The sequence below is a fragment of the Lampris incognitus genome, chromosome 14 (assembly GCF_029633865.1).
Source record: "Lampris incognitus isolate fLamInc1 chromosome 14, fLamInc1.hap2, whole genome shotgun sequence".
NCBI lineage: Eukaryota > Metazoa > Chordata > Actinopteri > Lampriformes > Lampridae > Lampris > Lampris incognitus.
Genome location: NC_079224.1, coordinates 35,833,869 through 35,851,823, shown reverse-complemented (window position 1 = coordinate 35,851,823; position 17,955 = coordinate 35,833,869). Strand labels below are relative to the sequence as shown.

The window sequence follows — 17,955 nt, the reverse complement described above, 5'->3', positions numbered from 1 at the left end:
AAAGAAAATTACACCACAACATAAATAGGATGACAGGAAATGTGAGACAAAGAGAGAGAGAGACAGAGAAATCTTCTCCGCTGGACATATCACATCTTGTTCGCAGTCTCCGTCTCCCCCTGTATGTGGCGTCAAGGCTTGGTCCAAGAAGCTGAAGGCTCAGGACAACTTCTGGCAGCAGGACTGCTCGCTCAGCTCCGCGGTCTGATTGACACATCAGTACTGTACATGTCAGCGTATCCCCGAGAGCGCGCCCTCACTGCCACCTTGCCAAAATAGTCCTTCGGCTGGTTTGGCTCTGGAGCTAAAATTATCCAGAGCTGCTTCTGTGGTGGGGCCGATCTCCCTGAAGGTGTCTGTTTCTATTGATAAATCCATCTTTTGCAACCGATAAGTGCTTATAATAATACCACACATCAACAAATACTCCAAATATCAAAGGTCAAAATTCTCTGTCCTGAATTTGTACTCAATGGTCATAGAAGGTATGAATAAACAGGCATTTTACGACCATCTTTGGCTTCATGTCTGAAAATGTTGACTGTATGCACCATAGTATAAGAAGTGACATTTGTCCTCATAGCCAGTCATTTGGGTAATCGTTGCATGCTTGCAGACATGTTATAGGATTGTCCTTGGGCCTCTTTGCAGGTTAGAGTGCTGTTCTGACATACTTTAGAGTCAGTGCACCAATACATCCAGGTATATACAGGTTGTAGGTTTACTTTTAGATTTAAACACAAAGGTGTAGATTTTACCATGCAACCGGTGATGGCCTCTTCTCCTCAAGAGCTCCAGGGCCTGGAGATGGGGAGGGGCCTCAGAGCTCGCCGGTTATAAAAATGTCCTCATATCAGGGTACTTGTAATGTTGCACTTTGAAATTAATTTACATTTTAAATGTAATGGGTGCACAACTATGCTGCTGTCACACTTTTTACTGTGCACGCTGAATGATTCGGAGGTATATAGGCTTTAAAATCCAGGACGGGTGTACAAAGGCTGTGGGCGGCATCTTAACTTTGGCTATGAAGGTTTAATCATTCTGCACTGCAACTCAATGTAAGAGCTCAGACCAGGGCCAGATTAATAAAATTATGAAATCCTTCTGTTCAGAGTTCAGAGTTAATCTCTAAACGACATAAAAAACAGAACAGCAATGTGTCAGAATAAACCATGCCGTTCATTACCAGACAAAAACTGAATACATACACAGACTACAGCAACATTCTGGTCTCTGGTTCTATCTGAAAATAACAACAGCGCTGACTTGAAAGATATCCATGCAAATAGAAAATGATGGTGAGGGAATGGGGACAAAGTAATGACTTGGCAGGTGTATAAAATCAGATTTCAGTGAAAATCCAAAAGATTTTCCCTTAATGAGGTAAGTATTTATCAGCTCTGCTGTTCACAGTTTATTCTCTGTAATGACGGGGTAGTATCTAAGTCTTATAATTAGCTGTTGTTTGCAACAAAAAAAAAGTATTTGAGAAAAGTCTTCATGGCTCTTTACAGTCAGTCTCCTTAGCTCTTCCGGCACTAGATTGGTGTGGTTGATACATTTTAGAAAAAACGTGAAGGTCCGATGACGTGGCAAATGAAAACAACATACTCAAAAGTCAATTTACAATACTATCCTGTGACATGCATGACACTTGCATTGCCTTAAATGATTGGCCCCACTTATCTGTTGGTGCTGGCAAATTAGCTGAGAATTATCCATGATTATTGACGTCTATTTGGCCCAGGTCAGACCCCCCCCCTGCAATGTGCCTCATTATTCAACTGATGTAGAACTCTCACAATCACTGCATGACAGTCCGTGTGTATGCGTGTGTGTATGTATGTGCATTTGTATTAGCTTGTGTGTGTGTGTGTGGGGGGGGGGTAAGTGCTTGTGCACACGTGTGCATGCACCTGTTTCCATCCAAAGTACATTACACTGAGACAGTCCACAGCACCGTTAAACCACGCCCCTCAATACAGTCTGGCTGTGAATGTGGCACAGCCATTGGTGGAACCAACTGTCAGTCACAAGGTTCAAGTTTCATACAGATTTAGAAAGTGCATAAGCAGCGCTCTTAATAGCAGGCTTTTATGGTAATGAAACTGCCAAGGGAAGAAGTTTGTTGATAAGTGTACATTTCAACATACACTAACTTCTTATATGTATAATAAGAATATTAACACTGATTTTACTGTGTGCTCTGTCTTAGGGAGGTCAGTCAAACGTTTACCTGTTTTATAGACTTGAAAATTAGCTGCTGAACTGAGGTGCCCGTGCAGTGTCTTCGGATATGTGACAGTGTCTTTCATTTCCCAGCTCGCAGCCCAGGTCCTAGAAGAATTTGATGACGAAGATATTGGATTTGGCCTCATCGATGAAAAGCATGACAAGACTGTTGCAAAGAAGTTAGGTAAACAATGAAATGAACACTGCTGTAGACATTTTGGAATTTAGGTTGCAGTCTGAAAACAGGCCAGCCAGCGTCACTATTTCAGCCAAAGTCAGAGTGGCCGTGCTCTGTGGGTGAAACGTTGACGTCACAAGTTGTAAAATAGGTCATTCTCTACATGATTTTGGATGGCTTACAGAAACGTGGGATGGACGGACCGGGGGACAACACTGGGGCTACTAAATCATGTGCCATGAAAAGCCATGTTTATGTTGTTACTCTACATATGGGATTTCTACACGATCTGGTTTCACTGTGTAACCATCGCCAGTTAAGTAGTGAAGCGTTGGAATGAAAAGAAAATGTGTACATGTGGCTCTCCATGGCACGTGACTGATGGGCAGCCTCATGCTGGCTCGCTGCCCTGCTGTCTTGTTTCGACCAATGAACAAGAACGCCTACTAGTGGTACCGAGGTCATGCAGCTGAGAGCTTTATTTCTTTTTATTGATTGCCCACATATTACTATATTAATTCATACTTAGAAGCATTCTGTGTACTTAGATATTTAAAACCTCTCCAGTTCTAACACATATATCAAATAAAACTAAAAACATAAAAATGACAATTAAAAAATGTCAGCGATGCTTAGTAAACAAAATACAAAAACAGAGCAAAGGAAAATACAGAACAGCGTAGATCCTCATAATATAACACATTTACAGTTAAGAAGCAGAAGCAATGCAAAGGCATCACAGCATCATTCACATAACCACAGCGCCTTCACGACTCACCGTTCCTCAACAACACCAAAAGCAGCTCCCAAATATCATAAAATTCATTGACTTTTTCTCACTGGGTAAGAAGGTTTATCAAAAACCAAGCTAGATGTTAATTCTTTCAACCAGTGCCCAAGAAAGTTGCTGTCAACATTCGTCTAACAGAGTACTGAGCTTGTAGACAGAGGCCAACCATTTTTCCTTTATTTTCTGTTTTTGTTTGTTTGTTTTTGTTTTTGCTCTTTTACCAGACCTCGATGAGGCCGACAGCATCTATATCTTCACGGATGACGAGGTCATAGAATATGATGGGGAGCTTGCAGCAGACACGCTCGTGGAGTTCGTCTATGATGTTCGTGAGGATATAGTCACTCAGTTAATAGCCCGTCTTATGTAGAAGAAATGTCTGGAAAACAACAAATCGGATTTGCTCTCTCTCAAGTGCCAAATGATATCCCGCATCATCTTACTCCTTCTTCTTCCTTTCTTTCCACTGTTAATTTCCAACCCCACCATCTATCCCCCTCTTCTCTGTGTCCCTCCATCTTTTCTAGGTTCTTGAGGACCCAGTGGAAATTATTGACAATCATAGGGAACTGAAATGTTTCCATAACCTCGAAGAGGACATCAAACTGGTGGGCTACTTTAAGAGTCACAAGTCTGAACGTAAGAATCTGTACTGTGAAAGCATGAGTAATCAATCAATCAATCAATCAATCAATCAATCAATCAATCAATCAATCAATCAATCAATCAGTCTTTCAGTCTGTCAGTCAACCAACCAAACTTTATTGATATAAACCATTTTGTACATTAACATGTAATTCAGTGCACTTTACATTAGATGAAGGTGCACTGATAAAAAAAGGTATTGATAAAAGAAGAAAACAGACAGAATGAATAGCTAAATGAGCTTCCGGGTATCATAGCAGTCTATTCCATTGTCTACCAACATGGGGCTTGCTGGATCGGATCCCTGTGTTACCTCCGGCTTGGTCGGGCGCCCCTACAGACACAATTGGCCATGTTTGTGAGTGGGAAGCCGGATGTGGGTATGTGTGCTGGTCACTGCACTAGCGCCTCCTCTGGTCGCTCAGGGTGCCTGTTTCGGGGGGAGGAGGAACTAGGGGGAATAGCGTGATTCTCCCACGCGCCATGTCCTCCTGGTGAAACTCCTCACTGTCAGGTGAAAAGAAGCGGCTGGTGACTCCACATGTATCGGAGGAGATGCGATAGTCTGCAGCCCTCCCTGGATCGGCAAAAGGGGGCGACAACGATTGGGACAGATTGGAAGAGTGGGGTAATTGGCTGGATACAATTCGGGAGAAAAAGGGAGAAAAAAAAGAAAAAAAAAGATGAATAGATAAATGAATAAATAAAAAAGAAAAGCTGATTAAATCTGCCATTTTCATGTAGACATTGCTGAGCTGTTTTTCTACCTGTGCATCACATTAGCTCACTTAATGTATGTATTAAGTAACATTCTTTTTCATTTTCCAAACTGTAATTTATTAAATCACAGATGTGAGTTAACCTCCTTTTTTCACCATCGATAACCATAAACCAAAAGTCTACATCCTTAGATATTTCATGCAGGGGCCGATCCTCTGAAACAACTTGATGGATGCCTGTAAAATTTCAGATTTTGAGGCCTTCGCGGACGCCGCTGAAGAGTTCCATCCTCACATCAAGTTCTTTGCAACGTTCAACCCCAAGGTGGGCGGAGTCTTAATGTGACATGTCTGCTTCTTACACCAGTTTCACAGCCATGCTTTAGTGGAACATTTCTACCTTTTCCTTTGGAAACAGCCCACAGGGTTCCCCATCCACGACATCCCCACCACTGTTCCCCCGTTTTTCTCCATACCAGTAATTGTAAATGGGCAAATTTGCATTATTATTTGGCTGAGTTGTTGTCATTCTCCTCGCCTGTAGTAATTTATTCTTTAGTAAGATGCCGAGATTCCAGAGATTAGATGATTTTCCTCTTAATACTCTTAACAAGTTCAAATACTTCCTAAATTTACTAAATTTAAATTAGGAAACCTCATTGCTCAACTTCCTCTCGGCAAAAGCAAATTTATGACTTGGCAAGTATGATCAAGGCTAAAAAAAGAAATCTGTCCCGCTCTACTTTTTTTCATAGTGATGCATGGAGACACACTGGAAATACATTACTTTAGGGAGGGTTTCAAAGTTAACGCATTAGTAATATTACTTTAATGGTAATAGTAACTATTAGGAGTGTGGGGGAAAATATCAGTTTAGTGCAAAACTGCAATACTAATTTGGGATGATTTTAATATTGCAACATTTTCTCTTGAGTCGCAATGTTGAGGCAGAATGAACAGATGCTGTGAAGAGATTTGATGTAATGATTTCTACATTGCTTAACGTCTGAATCTGAATCGTCTAAAAGCATACTCATGTTTTAAGCTTTTGTAACACAAGGGCTTTCAAATAGATGCAGGTTGTCATACTATTAGGTTATTGCAGTTTTCACGTTTTACTGAAGATAAGAGAGGATGGACTCTCAAAAAATCATATTTAAATGACATGAATTTCAATGTTTATAATAATGTAAGACTTGATACGCCACAATAGATTATCATTGTAATATCGAATCAGGAGGTACATGCCGATTTCTAGTCCTAGTACTTTAATTTCGGCAGATAGTCTTATAATTCTACACCTTGCCATGGTGCTCAACACACTTCACTCTCGTTTACTTTTTGTTGATTTCATGATACAGGTTGCCAAGAGTCTGGACCTGAAGATAAATGAGGTGGACTTCTATGAACCCTTCATGGATGAACCTGTTGTCATCCCTGGAAAACCCTATACTGAGGAAGAGCTGGTGGAGTTCATTGAAGATAATGACAGGTGAGACTTGTCATCAGCCACTGATGTAGAAACACTTCACCAATCAGAATGAGTGATGTTGCAATTATAATGAAACACAGCATCTAACTGGTATGTTTCTATGAAGACCAACCTTGAGGAAGCTGCAACCACACAACATGTATGAGATCTGGGTAAGCTCTTCACGCAGACAAACCTCTCTGTCATGAATGAGGCCGTCTTAGTAATGAAATATGAAGCTCCATTGATTCATACCAAATTCATAAATTGTTTTAAATGCCCTGAAAACATAGATGCAATTTCACTTGGTCCACCTCAGTTTGTTGTTTTTCTTTCATTCTCTATGTAGGAGGATGATGTTGATGGTGAACACATCATTGCTTTTGCAGAGGAGTCTGACCCAGGTAAATGGGCATTAAAGGAATTGTTTGGAATTTTGGAAGTCTATATATTCACCACCCATGTAGTACATACATAGGTTTAATTTTCACAGTCATCCATCCTTTTGGTCATACTGAACACAAAGCTCCACCTTGCCATTTAGAATTTAATGCATTCAACAGGGGAAAAAACTACAATTCCCAGTCAGCGCAAAATAATGCTTCACTGTTAGCCAAAGCTAACACGATGCCACGGAACTGTATCATAACTCAGCCGAGAAATCTTTTTAAAAAGTCACCTTTTTTTTTATGGTCCGTTGTGTTTGTTTTCTACCGTGTTACTTTCAAGAACGCAGTCTTCAAGCGATTACCAGCAGGAGTCAGTCCACCATGGCACAGCAATGCAAACACCAAGAGAGAGTTTAGCAATTAAAGCCACTGTTAATTTTTCAAATGACCATTCAGATTCTCTGTGGTAGACCACATGGAGTGAACCACGGGGTGTTTTCTTTTTTTTACACTGAATGAGGATTGTGGATTTGTCCTCCATTAATTGCACTGAGGTGTAGATGGCAAACTGATGCTGAGCAGAAACAAATGGGGGCAGACTTCAAAAAGTCAGAACTATTCTGTTATTGTATCAGAAAGCTGGTAGTTTAGTTAACTGCTGATTACTGATGCTCATGTTTGACTGACTCCACCTCACAGATGGCTTCGAGTTCCTGGAGATTCTGAAGGAAGTTGCAGAAGACAACACAGATAACCCTGACCTCAGCATTGTCTGGATTGACCCCGACGACTTCCCCCTGGTAAATTAATGTTAATTGTTTAAATGGCATATTCACATTACCAACCATAGGTTACCTTGGCTGCCCAGTTCATTTCCTAGCAGTTTTTTCTGTTTGTTGATTTTTAGACAAAAGATGTTCATGTCAAACCGTATCATCTTTTGACTGACACTAACCAACATCTGACTTTTCGAAGGAAGTGCTTTAAAGTTTTTGTTCCTTTCCATTTTTTTTCCTACAGCTTGTCCCACACTGGGAGAAGACTTTTGGAATTGACCTGTCTTTCCCTCAAATTGGTGTTGTTGATGCTGATGATGTGAGTAATATGTCCTGATGTTCAGCAATCTGGTTTCTGGGCCCTGGCTACATATCTTAGTGAACTCATATTCCAGCTCCATCTTGAAACTAACTGAAAGGCTAGTCGTCATAGAGTTATCTTGGCAAGTTTATTTTTCTCAGATGAACAGACCTTTTTCTTGTTGGCTCCACAGGCTGACAGTGTATGGATGGAGATGGATGATGATGATGACATGCCATCTGTAGATGAGCTAGAGGACTGGATTGAAGATGCTCTTTCAGGTGAAATTGATCCTGATAATGATGATGATGAGGATGATGATGACGACGATGACGACGACGATGATGATGACGACGATGATGATGATGACGACGATGATGATGACGATGATGACGACGACGACGACGATGATGACGACGACGACGACGACGATGATGACGACGATGATGACGATGATGATGATGACGATGATTATTAAATCATCAGTGTTATAATAACTTCAGAGGTCTGACCAATGCAGTTTCAATAGTTAATATCATCAGCTTTCTCAAATCATCCTCTTTTGTAATGAGTTATTCTGCCGAAATCGTCAATTTATTTTGACATCCCATCTTCTCATGTCTTCATCATCCACACTCTGCATCTTACCAGAACAATATTCCATCGCTCAATTTATCAGGCCCCAAGCTATTCTTCAATCCTCCTGTGTAAAACAAGGAGAGTACCTTCTAAAATATCGTAATATATATTTTTTTTATTTCCCTCATGTAAGTGTCTTGTACAATAAAACAAGAAAAGAATTTCGAAACCTTGCCATCTAAAGGCTACTGATTTTTGTATTACTCAAGTTTTTACTTTTCAAAATACTGGAGGAGTTGCAATGTCAATGCATTATGTCTGAGTCCATCTGTTAAGTCTGTTGCAGTTTGAATGTGTTTTATTTATTTTCACTTACTTTCTTGCTTGCCCCAAAACCTCAACAACCAAATCCAAGGGTGCTAGCAGGCTTCTCTGACAGGTCATATCATCAGCCAGCCTACTCTGTTAAATTCATGTAACTTTGTGCACTGAGAGTGCTGTACATCACACGGATGTTTTCTATGATGATGACATATGACAAACAGCCTTATTCTATTTTTGTAACAAGAGAAATTTAACTTACTGTGAAGTCTTAAATAAATGACAGCTTGGACAGAAATTTCACTACCCTATAGTTCTTTAAGTAGTGTGTGTGTGTGTGTGTGTGTGTGTGTGTGTGTGTGTGCACGCGCGCGTGCGTGTATGTGTGTGTATGTGTGTGTGCGCGTGGACATGCATGGAATGTTGCATGATCAATGTTGACTCGATCCTCTATTCTCATAAGATGCCTTGAACGAGTCTGTTCAGAGTGTTATGTATTGAGGTAATGTTACCCCAGGGTGTCTTGTGTTGAATTGTTAATGACTAAACTAACTCAAATCCCCAAACCAAAAGGGAAAACTGAGTTAGAGAAGAATGACTATCACTCTCCTCTTCCTCAGCTACTGTACCCGACTTCTCCAGTTCTCAGAGACCACCAAACTGTAGTTATATGAGGCAGTCACTCGTTCCATACAGGTGTGAGCATCCGAAAGTGATGCGGGGTCTTGTTTAAAAAGATCATACACGAAAAGCAACCTTCAAAGTCTACCCAATGGGGAAGACAGGAAAATAAATGCATGTATAGGTGTATTTGTTTGATGGTCCTGCCCTTAAAGGATTTGGTTCACACTTGCAGTCCTCAGTGACAGGCATCTGCAAACGCATAAAGGTCTGAGTAGAATTACACACAACACCTATAGATTATAGTGCAGGCTTGGTTTGGACAGTCACTGCACTCTTACAGTACTTCGTTTGTTGTTTGTTATTTTTCCCCCTTTTTCTACACAATTGTTCCTGGTCAATAGGCCCTTTTCATAATGACGTCAATTAACTTCCGCCTTTTCGTGAAGCAGGTTATCTTCACTTCCGTTTGCGCCGTAGACGACTCCTGGCTGTAGAGACGACTTCTGAAACTGCAGGAATGCTCAACCTGAAGTAATTTCGAAAGGTAACGTTAAGTCTAGCTAATCATATGATTCTGTCTATCTATCTATCTATCTATTTTTCATAATACTTCAGGTCTTATGACTGGCGGAAATACTTTAGTTTTCGTCTCTGAATGGCTGACAGAAGGATCATATTTGTTCCAAGTTACTGTAGCATACTTTAATTTGTTCGTTTTTCTATCCTACTTATTCTCAGTAAACGGCAGCAAAACCAGATTTCGGCAGCACTGATTTTCTTCTCATCTATTTTAGGCAAAGTCCATCCTTCACTTCCGTATATCATGACTGGCCATACGACTGTTTGTAGTATCTTCATTTACAGATTGGTTGAGATGGCGCTATCTTTCCATAAGTTATTTAGTTGAATTCAAGATCTTTCTTTCGCTCTCTCTCTCAAGATCTCGCTTTTTTTCTGACTATGATTCAAAGTTATTGCCTTTAACATAAGTTATTTAGCATAATCCAACAGGTATTGTTCGATGAAGAATATGTAGCCTTTGTCGAGTTTGGACCGTTTGGTTAATGCAAATGTTTCGGCAATTCGTGGTACATCATCTAGTAGCCGTATTTCAGGCCGGTTTGCGAGCGACCGCGTAACCTCCCTAGTCCGTCCGGAAGTTAGCATACTCTGCAAGGAGTCAGAACGGAAGTTATCTGACGTCACTTGAAAAGGGCCTATCAGCCGTCCCGGTCGCTGCTCCACCCCTTCTGCCGATCGGGGGAGGGCTGCAGACTACCTCATGCCTCCTCCGATACATTGTGGAGTCACCAGCCGCTTCTTTTCACCTGACAGTGACAACTTTCACCAGGAGGACGTAGCGCGTGGGATAATCACGCTATTCATAGATACCCTGCGGCGTCACTGTGTTTTAGCGCCGCCATTTTTGTGTCCGGGTCACAGCTGCACAACCGCTACTGCTAGAGTAGACTAGTTGTGATTCTAGAGTCTCTAGACAAAACAAAAAAAAGTTCATACAGTATGTCCGAGATATGTTGTACTGTTGGTTGTAACAACAGTCGACAGAGAAACCCCGGACTACAATTTTATTCAATCCCAAAGGAGCTAGATCGGCGTAATAAATGGCTGGCTTCAATCAGAAGGGACCACTGGCAGCCAACTTCTAACTCCAGATTGTGCAGTCAACACTTTGTCACCGGTAAATTACGTTTGCCTTTAACTTAGCTAGTTATTATTTATATCTTTTAGCTACCTTTGGCAGGAAAACGCTTACAGCAGTATCATAACCTTTCTGTCAGGATTTCTGAAGGCTAGCCCAGGACTGACTCCCTTTCATAGCTTTCTGTTAACATTGATGAGAATGAGGCTCAATTTACCTCTATATTTTTTGTCTGTTTATTTCGTGTGTCTAAGACAAGTGTTGCCAGAATATTTAATAGTACATAAGATGTCATGTATGTTAGACTGTCACCACTTATATTTTGGCCATCAAAAGAAAAAATTCAGGTCAGTCTGCCCATCTGTTTCAGGGATAACTATAGCAACTGCACTTCTTTCATTGACTGTTTTGAAATATTTATAGAGAAGCCAAAGAACTTGAGAGCTCGTGCACAGACATACACCCAGTACAAGCATCACAACAAAAATACCTGATATCAATAACACTACAGGGTGTTATATCCTTTGTGTCAAATGGCTGGGGTGGATGCACAAGCGACAAGCACATCACAGAAAACTGTGGATATCTTGAGAAATTGTCACCAGGAGATGTCATTCTTGCATATAGAGGCTTCAGTGTCAAAGATACAGTTGGCCTGTATTTTGCACAGTTGAAAATACCAGCATTCACCAAAGGCAAGCAGCAACTGCATCCACTGGAACTAGAAGCAACAAGGGGACTGGCTGCTATCAGGATCCATGTGGAAAGTCATCGGCCTGGTCAGGAACAAGTACACCATCCTTCAGACACCATCCCACTGTCTCTCCGCCAAGCAGCCACTCAAGGACAACATACCTCCCTTGACAAGATGGTAAGTTTGCTGTGCTCTTTGTAATTTGCCCATCTGTGGTCCCCACAGAATAGACAGGCAGTAGTTGCATGTAAAATGTAAAACTGATACATCAAGATGATAAATGTGACCTTTACTGTAACCTGTGGACTTATTGTGTTTGGCTTTAAATAAACCAACAGTAATAGAGTTTACTTTTAATACAAAAGCAACCTTAACGTCTCCAGTTGTACATCATTCATTTCATAATGTCTCCTACCATTTAAAAGAGTAACTATGGAGGGGTTAGAAATCACAAGTTGTCTGCCATCTAGCATATATGCTATGTTTTATATATATATATATATATATATATATATATATATATATAAAATTACTTTCTGCACAATCTATGGTATTTGCATGTGTTCAGTGGTGTCAGATAAATGTGTACAGACCATAAAGACAAAAGAAAAAACTGCAACAGTAGATCACGGGCCTCATAACATTTATTCTAATTACAGCGTCCAACTTAAAAGGTGCAGGAGCCAGAGCCAGCAGAGGGTTAAGTGGGTGAAACCAACCATTTTCATCTCTGGTACAAACAGCGGTTAAAAAAGCTATGGAGGTGGATGCAGGAACAATGCAGTATTCCTGTGATTTATCATCAGAATCTTGTGGCATAGCCTACACTGGTACAGTAACTGTTTGTATTCACCAGTGATCTTCAATCAGTCATGGCTGTCTAGCAGAGCTTCTTTCAGCTCACCAGCTTATTTCTTGTTTGTTTTCTTCTTGCACTCTAGACATTTCCAACTCTTTGGTACCCTGCTCAGCTTCAGACAAGACTTGTTGAAGTGCTTTCGCTTACATTGCTCAGATGTGCAAGAGAGGACAACGTCTGCATTATTAGTAGGCTTACCACGGTAACATCCCTCAGGTGTCTTCTCGGAGATTGCAGTGGCTGAGAGGTGTGGCACGGTAAACCATTTACCCAACAGCTCTGGTAGTATCCCTGTTCTAATGAAGTCAACCACTTTCAAATACGCATCATCAAAAAATGTGCCATCAAACAGTATATGCTGGATAAAAGGTTCTTGAAGTGTCCACACCACAAAATCACAGTACGTTACCTCTGCTACACGCATTTGGGCCTGCACTTGATACATGTAACTGTGATCTAGCTTTAGGCTCATCGCACCTTCCTCAGTGACAGTCAGGCAGAACCGTGAGTCATTGACACTGCGGTCTTTTGCACTGAACGGACACTTAATCTCTAGCATGCCAGGCTCATGGCAAGCACAAGTCACCACACCATCTGGTGATGCACCGGTCCATGGCAGCTCTGGGTTGGTGATAAGCCCTGATGCTGCAACGCTGAGGTCTGCATGGAGATCTTGCATCGCCATCAGGTACGACTCTCTGGCAGTGTCCTCGCTGTCTAGACCCCATCTGAGGAAAACAACACAAAAGTGACCAAGTGAGCCATGTTATTTTCAACATTTTGGAGAACAACTTCACACTGGGACATTAACGAAACAGTGAGGTTCTAACCTGAGAATATCTGACTGTGGTGAAATGTTAATTTTCAGCATTAAGCCTTGTGTTTTATTATTTAATAGCTATAAGGGTCTCTTTACATCATCCCTAACATATTGTAATTAGAATGTTAACATCTTGTTTTACCCTCCGAATAGTTTCTCAATCCAGTTCTCAATTGTATTTATTCATGATGCAGCAGTGAGAAAAAGGCATTATTTTGTCTTGCTTCCTAAACTTATATATATACCTGGACGCCTCAGTTGAAAACTGGGAGGAGCGTGGATAGCAAACTCTCTTAATCAAAGATGGAGATTTCCCTGTCCTGGCTGCCTCATGGAATGATGATAATTGTTGAATTACTTACATGTCCTGTGATCAGATATGTTTTGTCTCCAGATGCCATATCTTTGTGTCGTTCACCCATTCTGCAACTGCGTATGGATAGGCATCGGTACTCTTGAAAGCCTTCAGGCTATCTCCGGTGTATGGGGATGGGTTGTGTAACTTGTGTACAAGGTAAATATAAATGTCAGGAAAAGTAAGTTGGGGCAGACGCTTCACGGAAGTTAAGGGACAAAATAAAGCTGAAGGTAATAAATAGGGATCGCTACCAATAATTTATGTTTTTTCCAAATATCACCCTCTTTCTCTCTCATTCAAATGTGCAGTGTTGGCTGTCATGACGGCAATCATGGTCACAGTAGAAAACTGTCTAGTCTTTCGGACACAAATATGGCGGCGGGCATTTCGGAAGTGACGTATTTGGTACCGTGAATGGTGACATTTCCGTCACTTTGAAGAAGTCTTGATTTGGCCATGATGTCATCTGTCAAAAGACTGACTCTGTACACAGTAGATTCGGCTCATTTAAAACATCTGCTGAATGTAATGAGGTTGGCAAAATGTACAATCTGGAGCTCTGGCCTGAAGGGGCGCTTGTCCGGTGCTATTTTGAGTCACGCAGGGGTGGAGTTATCGGGTCAAACATTGTTTTTGCTTCAGGGGGGCAACTATGCCTGCTGGTGATAAGGTCACTCACTAGTCTTGCTAGTGTCATACAACTGTTGTGGCCTGCATCTGGGCCAGAGCGCAGGGGATAAAACTCACCGCATAGTTGTTGAAAACCTTTTGGAGAACTGTGACATACTATGTATGCAAGAGACATTTTTTGCAAAGCAAGACTTGGAAAAACTAAACTCCCTCAATAATAAATAAATGGGGCTGGGGAGTCTACAACTGACCTATTCGTGGGAATAGTCAGAGGAAGGATAGGGGGTGTGGCTATTCTATGGAACAAGAAGCTCGACTCATTGATAAATGTGGTTATGTAGCACAATTGGGGAGAAAAGAGGGGGAGATTCCCCCCCAAAATGTGGTTATGTAGCGCGGGGATGCGCTTCCCGAAGGAGGGGGGTAGTGTAACGATTACGAATGACTAGACTCACTTAATGGTTGGCTAAAGGGGTCGGACCCTTTAGTCGACTGGTTAACGTAGTCAGTCACCCATGGTGTGGGAGACCTGGGTTCGCGTCCCGGCTGCGGCAGATTCCTGGTTGCCCCAAGTAGGATGGTGAGACCGTGAGGCCATCGGAAGCGCGTGCGCTCAGAGGCACGAGGAATGTAGCGAATTCAGGGGGCAGCCGGGAACAGCCGCAGCCGGAACGCGAACCCGGGTCGCCCGTGCTGACCAGTCAGCTAAAGGGTCCGACCCATTAGCCAACCAGCCAGCGAGTCTACTCATTCATGGTCGTTACGGTTAAGCTTGGTATTGACTGGTGCATTGCAATACAGGGAATTCTTTATCCTTAATGTGTATACACCTTATGAATGCCATCAGAATGAGGATGAATATTTAAATAGGCTTGCGTTCATCAATTCCTTTATTCAAGATCATACTTCTTTCAGTGTGTATGTCATTGGGGATTTGAATGCGGATATCTCAGACAGGAACTCATTATTTGCTAATCACATGGCTCAGCTGTGTCAAGATAATAATCTTATATTGTCAAGCAAAGTGCTGTTGTCTACAAATAGTTATACATACATAAGTGAGGCCTGGCACACTACGTCATACCTGGACCACTGTATTTGCACTGCTGATGCACATGCCTTGTTGGGGAGTATGAGTATTATGTATGGTGCAGCAATGACTGATCACATAACTGTTGCTATGGCTATAAATGTTGAACATCTACCTGTGCTATCTAGTAATGGTGATAGTGACAATGCAGGAAGGTTGGACTGGTCAGCTCTTACAAAGGAGGACATCTTGGCCTATCATGCCGGTACAGATGAAACCTTGGGTAATATACATCTGTTTAGAGACGCAATTATGTGCAGAGACATTAATTGTAAGGATATGAGGCATCCAAAGGAGTTGAATCAAGTGCAACTGGACTTGGTATATATCCGTGAAGACGTTTCGCCTCTCATCCAAGAGGTCTAGTCAGAAAGGCACGAACTGAGGAAGCCTCTTGGATGAGAGGTGAAACATCTTCACGGATATATACCAAGTCCAGCTGCACTTGATTCAACTCCTTTGGATAACCATGACCTGGATGAATGAGAACATTCACAGACAGATATGAGGCATAGGAGAGATCTCTGCTGCATGTATGATGATTTTGTTAGTGCTTTGTATGAAGGCAGTAAACCCTACTATAATAAGACACATAACATCAGGCCTGGTTGGAACAAGTATGTAGCTGGGTATCATGAAGAAGCCTGCGAAGCCATTAAATCATGGGCTATGGCAGGCAGACCTAGACAAGGGCCTGAGCTTGAACACAAGAAGCTCACTAATGCAAGATACAAGTATGCCATTCGCTTCATTTGTAAAAATGAGCAAGCTGTCCGGGCAGATTCCATGGCTAAGAAGCTACTAGGAACTAATGTTGCTAATTTCTGGAAAGAAGTGAGAGCTCTCAACAACTGTGAAATATCTCTACCATGCACTGTTGATGGTATGTCCGGTGCAGACAATATTGCTGAGTTATGGCGACAGCATTATAGTACCTTACTCAACTGTGACCAAAGTGATCTGTATAAGGTGGGCAATATTGAAAGTGATAATTCAATGGTGATCATGTCACATGAGGTGTACCAAGCTTTAAACAAGCTGTTAACAAAGCAAGTGGTTTAGATCATATTACTGCTGAACACCTTAAATATGTCAGTCCAAGGATAGCTCCTCTCCTTGCTATTTGTTTTACTGGTTTTATGATCCATGGCTTGTTACCAGACTCATTGTTGTCTGTTCTGTTAGTGCCAGTCATTAAGGACAAAGCTGGTAAAGTATGCAGCCTAGATAACTACAGGCCTATAGCGCTAGTCAGCATACTGTCAAAAGTCCTAGAAAGAATCCTGCTGGATAGAGTGCATGAGTTATCACCTCCACGGATAACCAGTTTGGTTTTAAAGCTAAACATGGCACTGACTTATGTATATATGCCTTAAAGGAAATTGTTAACAAATATAGAGGCCAAAACTCATCAGTTCTTATGTGTTTTGTTGATGCTTCCAAACTTTTGATCATGTTAATCATAGAAAGTTGTTTGTTAAATTGAGTTAAAGAGGGGTGCCTGAATACATTGTGAGAATTTTGGCTTATTGATATGCCCACCAGACTATGCAAGGAAAATGAGGTAATAGCGTTTCTGCCCCATTTGGGGTTAGCAATGGTGTCAGACAAGGCGGAATTCTGTCTCCAGTTCTCTACAATCTATATATTGATGATTCGTCCAAGCAGTTGAAAGCCTGTAACACTGGGTGCATGATTGGTAATACCTTAGTGAACCATATTATGTGTGCGGATGACCTTGTCATCCTTAGTCCCTGTAGCGCTGGTCTCCAGCAGCTCCTTGATATATGTTCTGTGTATGGTGTGGAGCATGATATCAAATACAATGCTAGTAAGAGTATTGTCATGATCTGCGGAACCAAAGAGGACAATTATCTAAAATTTCCTGATTTTAAATTGTCTAATAATCTTGGGGTATGTAATAAGGTGAAATATTTTGGACATTATATTACTGAACAAATGACAAATGATAATATTTATAGGCAATGACACATGATGTATATACAAGCAAACACTCTGTCACGCAAGTTTACTGTGTTCAGTTAGTGTGAAGATGTCTCTGTTCAGAACATATTGTACACCACTTTATACTGCACACCTGTGGTCAAACTACAAAAAACCAAGCTTACAGAGACTTCGATTAGCTTATAATGATGCTATGAGAATACTATTAAAAAGACCTAGATGGTGTAGTGCAGGTGAAATGTTTGTGGCTGCAGGAGTCAATACCTTTCAGGTTGTTCTAAGAAATCTTATGTATATAAATTTATTTGCCGGCTCAATGACTCTGATAATGTAATCATCAAGGGTTTAACTAATATAAGATTTAGTGCCACACGCTACCAATCCCAGCAGGGGGACCATTGGTATAGCTGTCTTATAAGACACCGATTTGTGCCTTTTATATTATTTTATTGTGTTTACTGTATGTATTGGCAGGGGTGAGCAATCTTATCCAGAAAGGGCCAGTGTAGGTGAAGGTTTTTGTTCCAACTAAGCAGTTACACACCTGATCCCACAAATCAACCAGTAAAGTCTTTGCCGAGGAACTTGATTAGGAGACACAAGTGTGTAACTGCTGGGCTGGAACAAAAACCTTCACCCATACTGTCCCTTCCTGGTTAAGATTGCCATCTTTCTGGTCGAGGGTTTATCTTTTACCTATGGTTCTTATCTGTTATGGCTTTATTATTTCTTCTCTTTTTTACCTTTTCTTTGTTTGTAATGGATCCTGAGTCTGCAATAAAGTTTTGAGTTGAGTTTCATTTATGATGTGATCTCCGTTTTCCAGGGGCTATTTTGTGGCGGAGAGATAC

General features: G+C 41.3%; 1 protein-coding gene across 1 annotated transcript in view; it reads left to right on the top strand.

Annotated features, from left to right (window-relative positions):
• casq1a (calsequestrin 1a) overlaps positions 1-8,696 on the top strand; it is an 11,466-nt gene extending 2,770 nt beyond the window's left edge. Inside the window, exons 2-11 of the mRNA XM_056293042.1 lie at positions 2,326-2,419; positions 3,428-3,528; positions 3,731-3,842; positions 4,819-4,892; positions 5,929-6,059; positions 6,166-6,211; positions 6,388-6,442; positions 7,127-7,227; positions 7,448-7,522; positions 7,698-8,696. Of these exons, the coding sequence (XP_056149017.1) occupies positions 2,326-2,419; positions 3,428-3,528; positions 3,731-3,842; positions 4,819-4,892; positions 5,929-6,059; positions 6,166-6,211; positions 6,388-6,442; positions 7,127-7,227; positions 7,448-7,522; positions 7,698-7,982 (1,074 nt within the window). The 3' untranslated portion in view covers positions 7,983-8,696. The remainder of the gene's footprint in view (positions 1-2,325; positions 2,420-3,427; positions 3,529-3,730; positions 3,843-4,818; positions 4,893-5,928; positions 6,060-6,165; positions 6,212-6,387; positions 6,443-7,126; positions 7,228-7,447; positions 7,523-7,697) is intronic.
• The last annotated feature ends 9,259 nt before the right edge of the window (positions 8,697-17,955 follow it).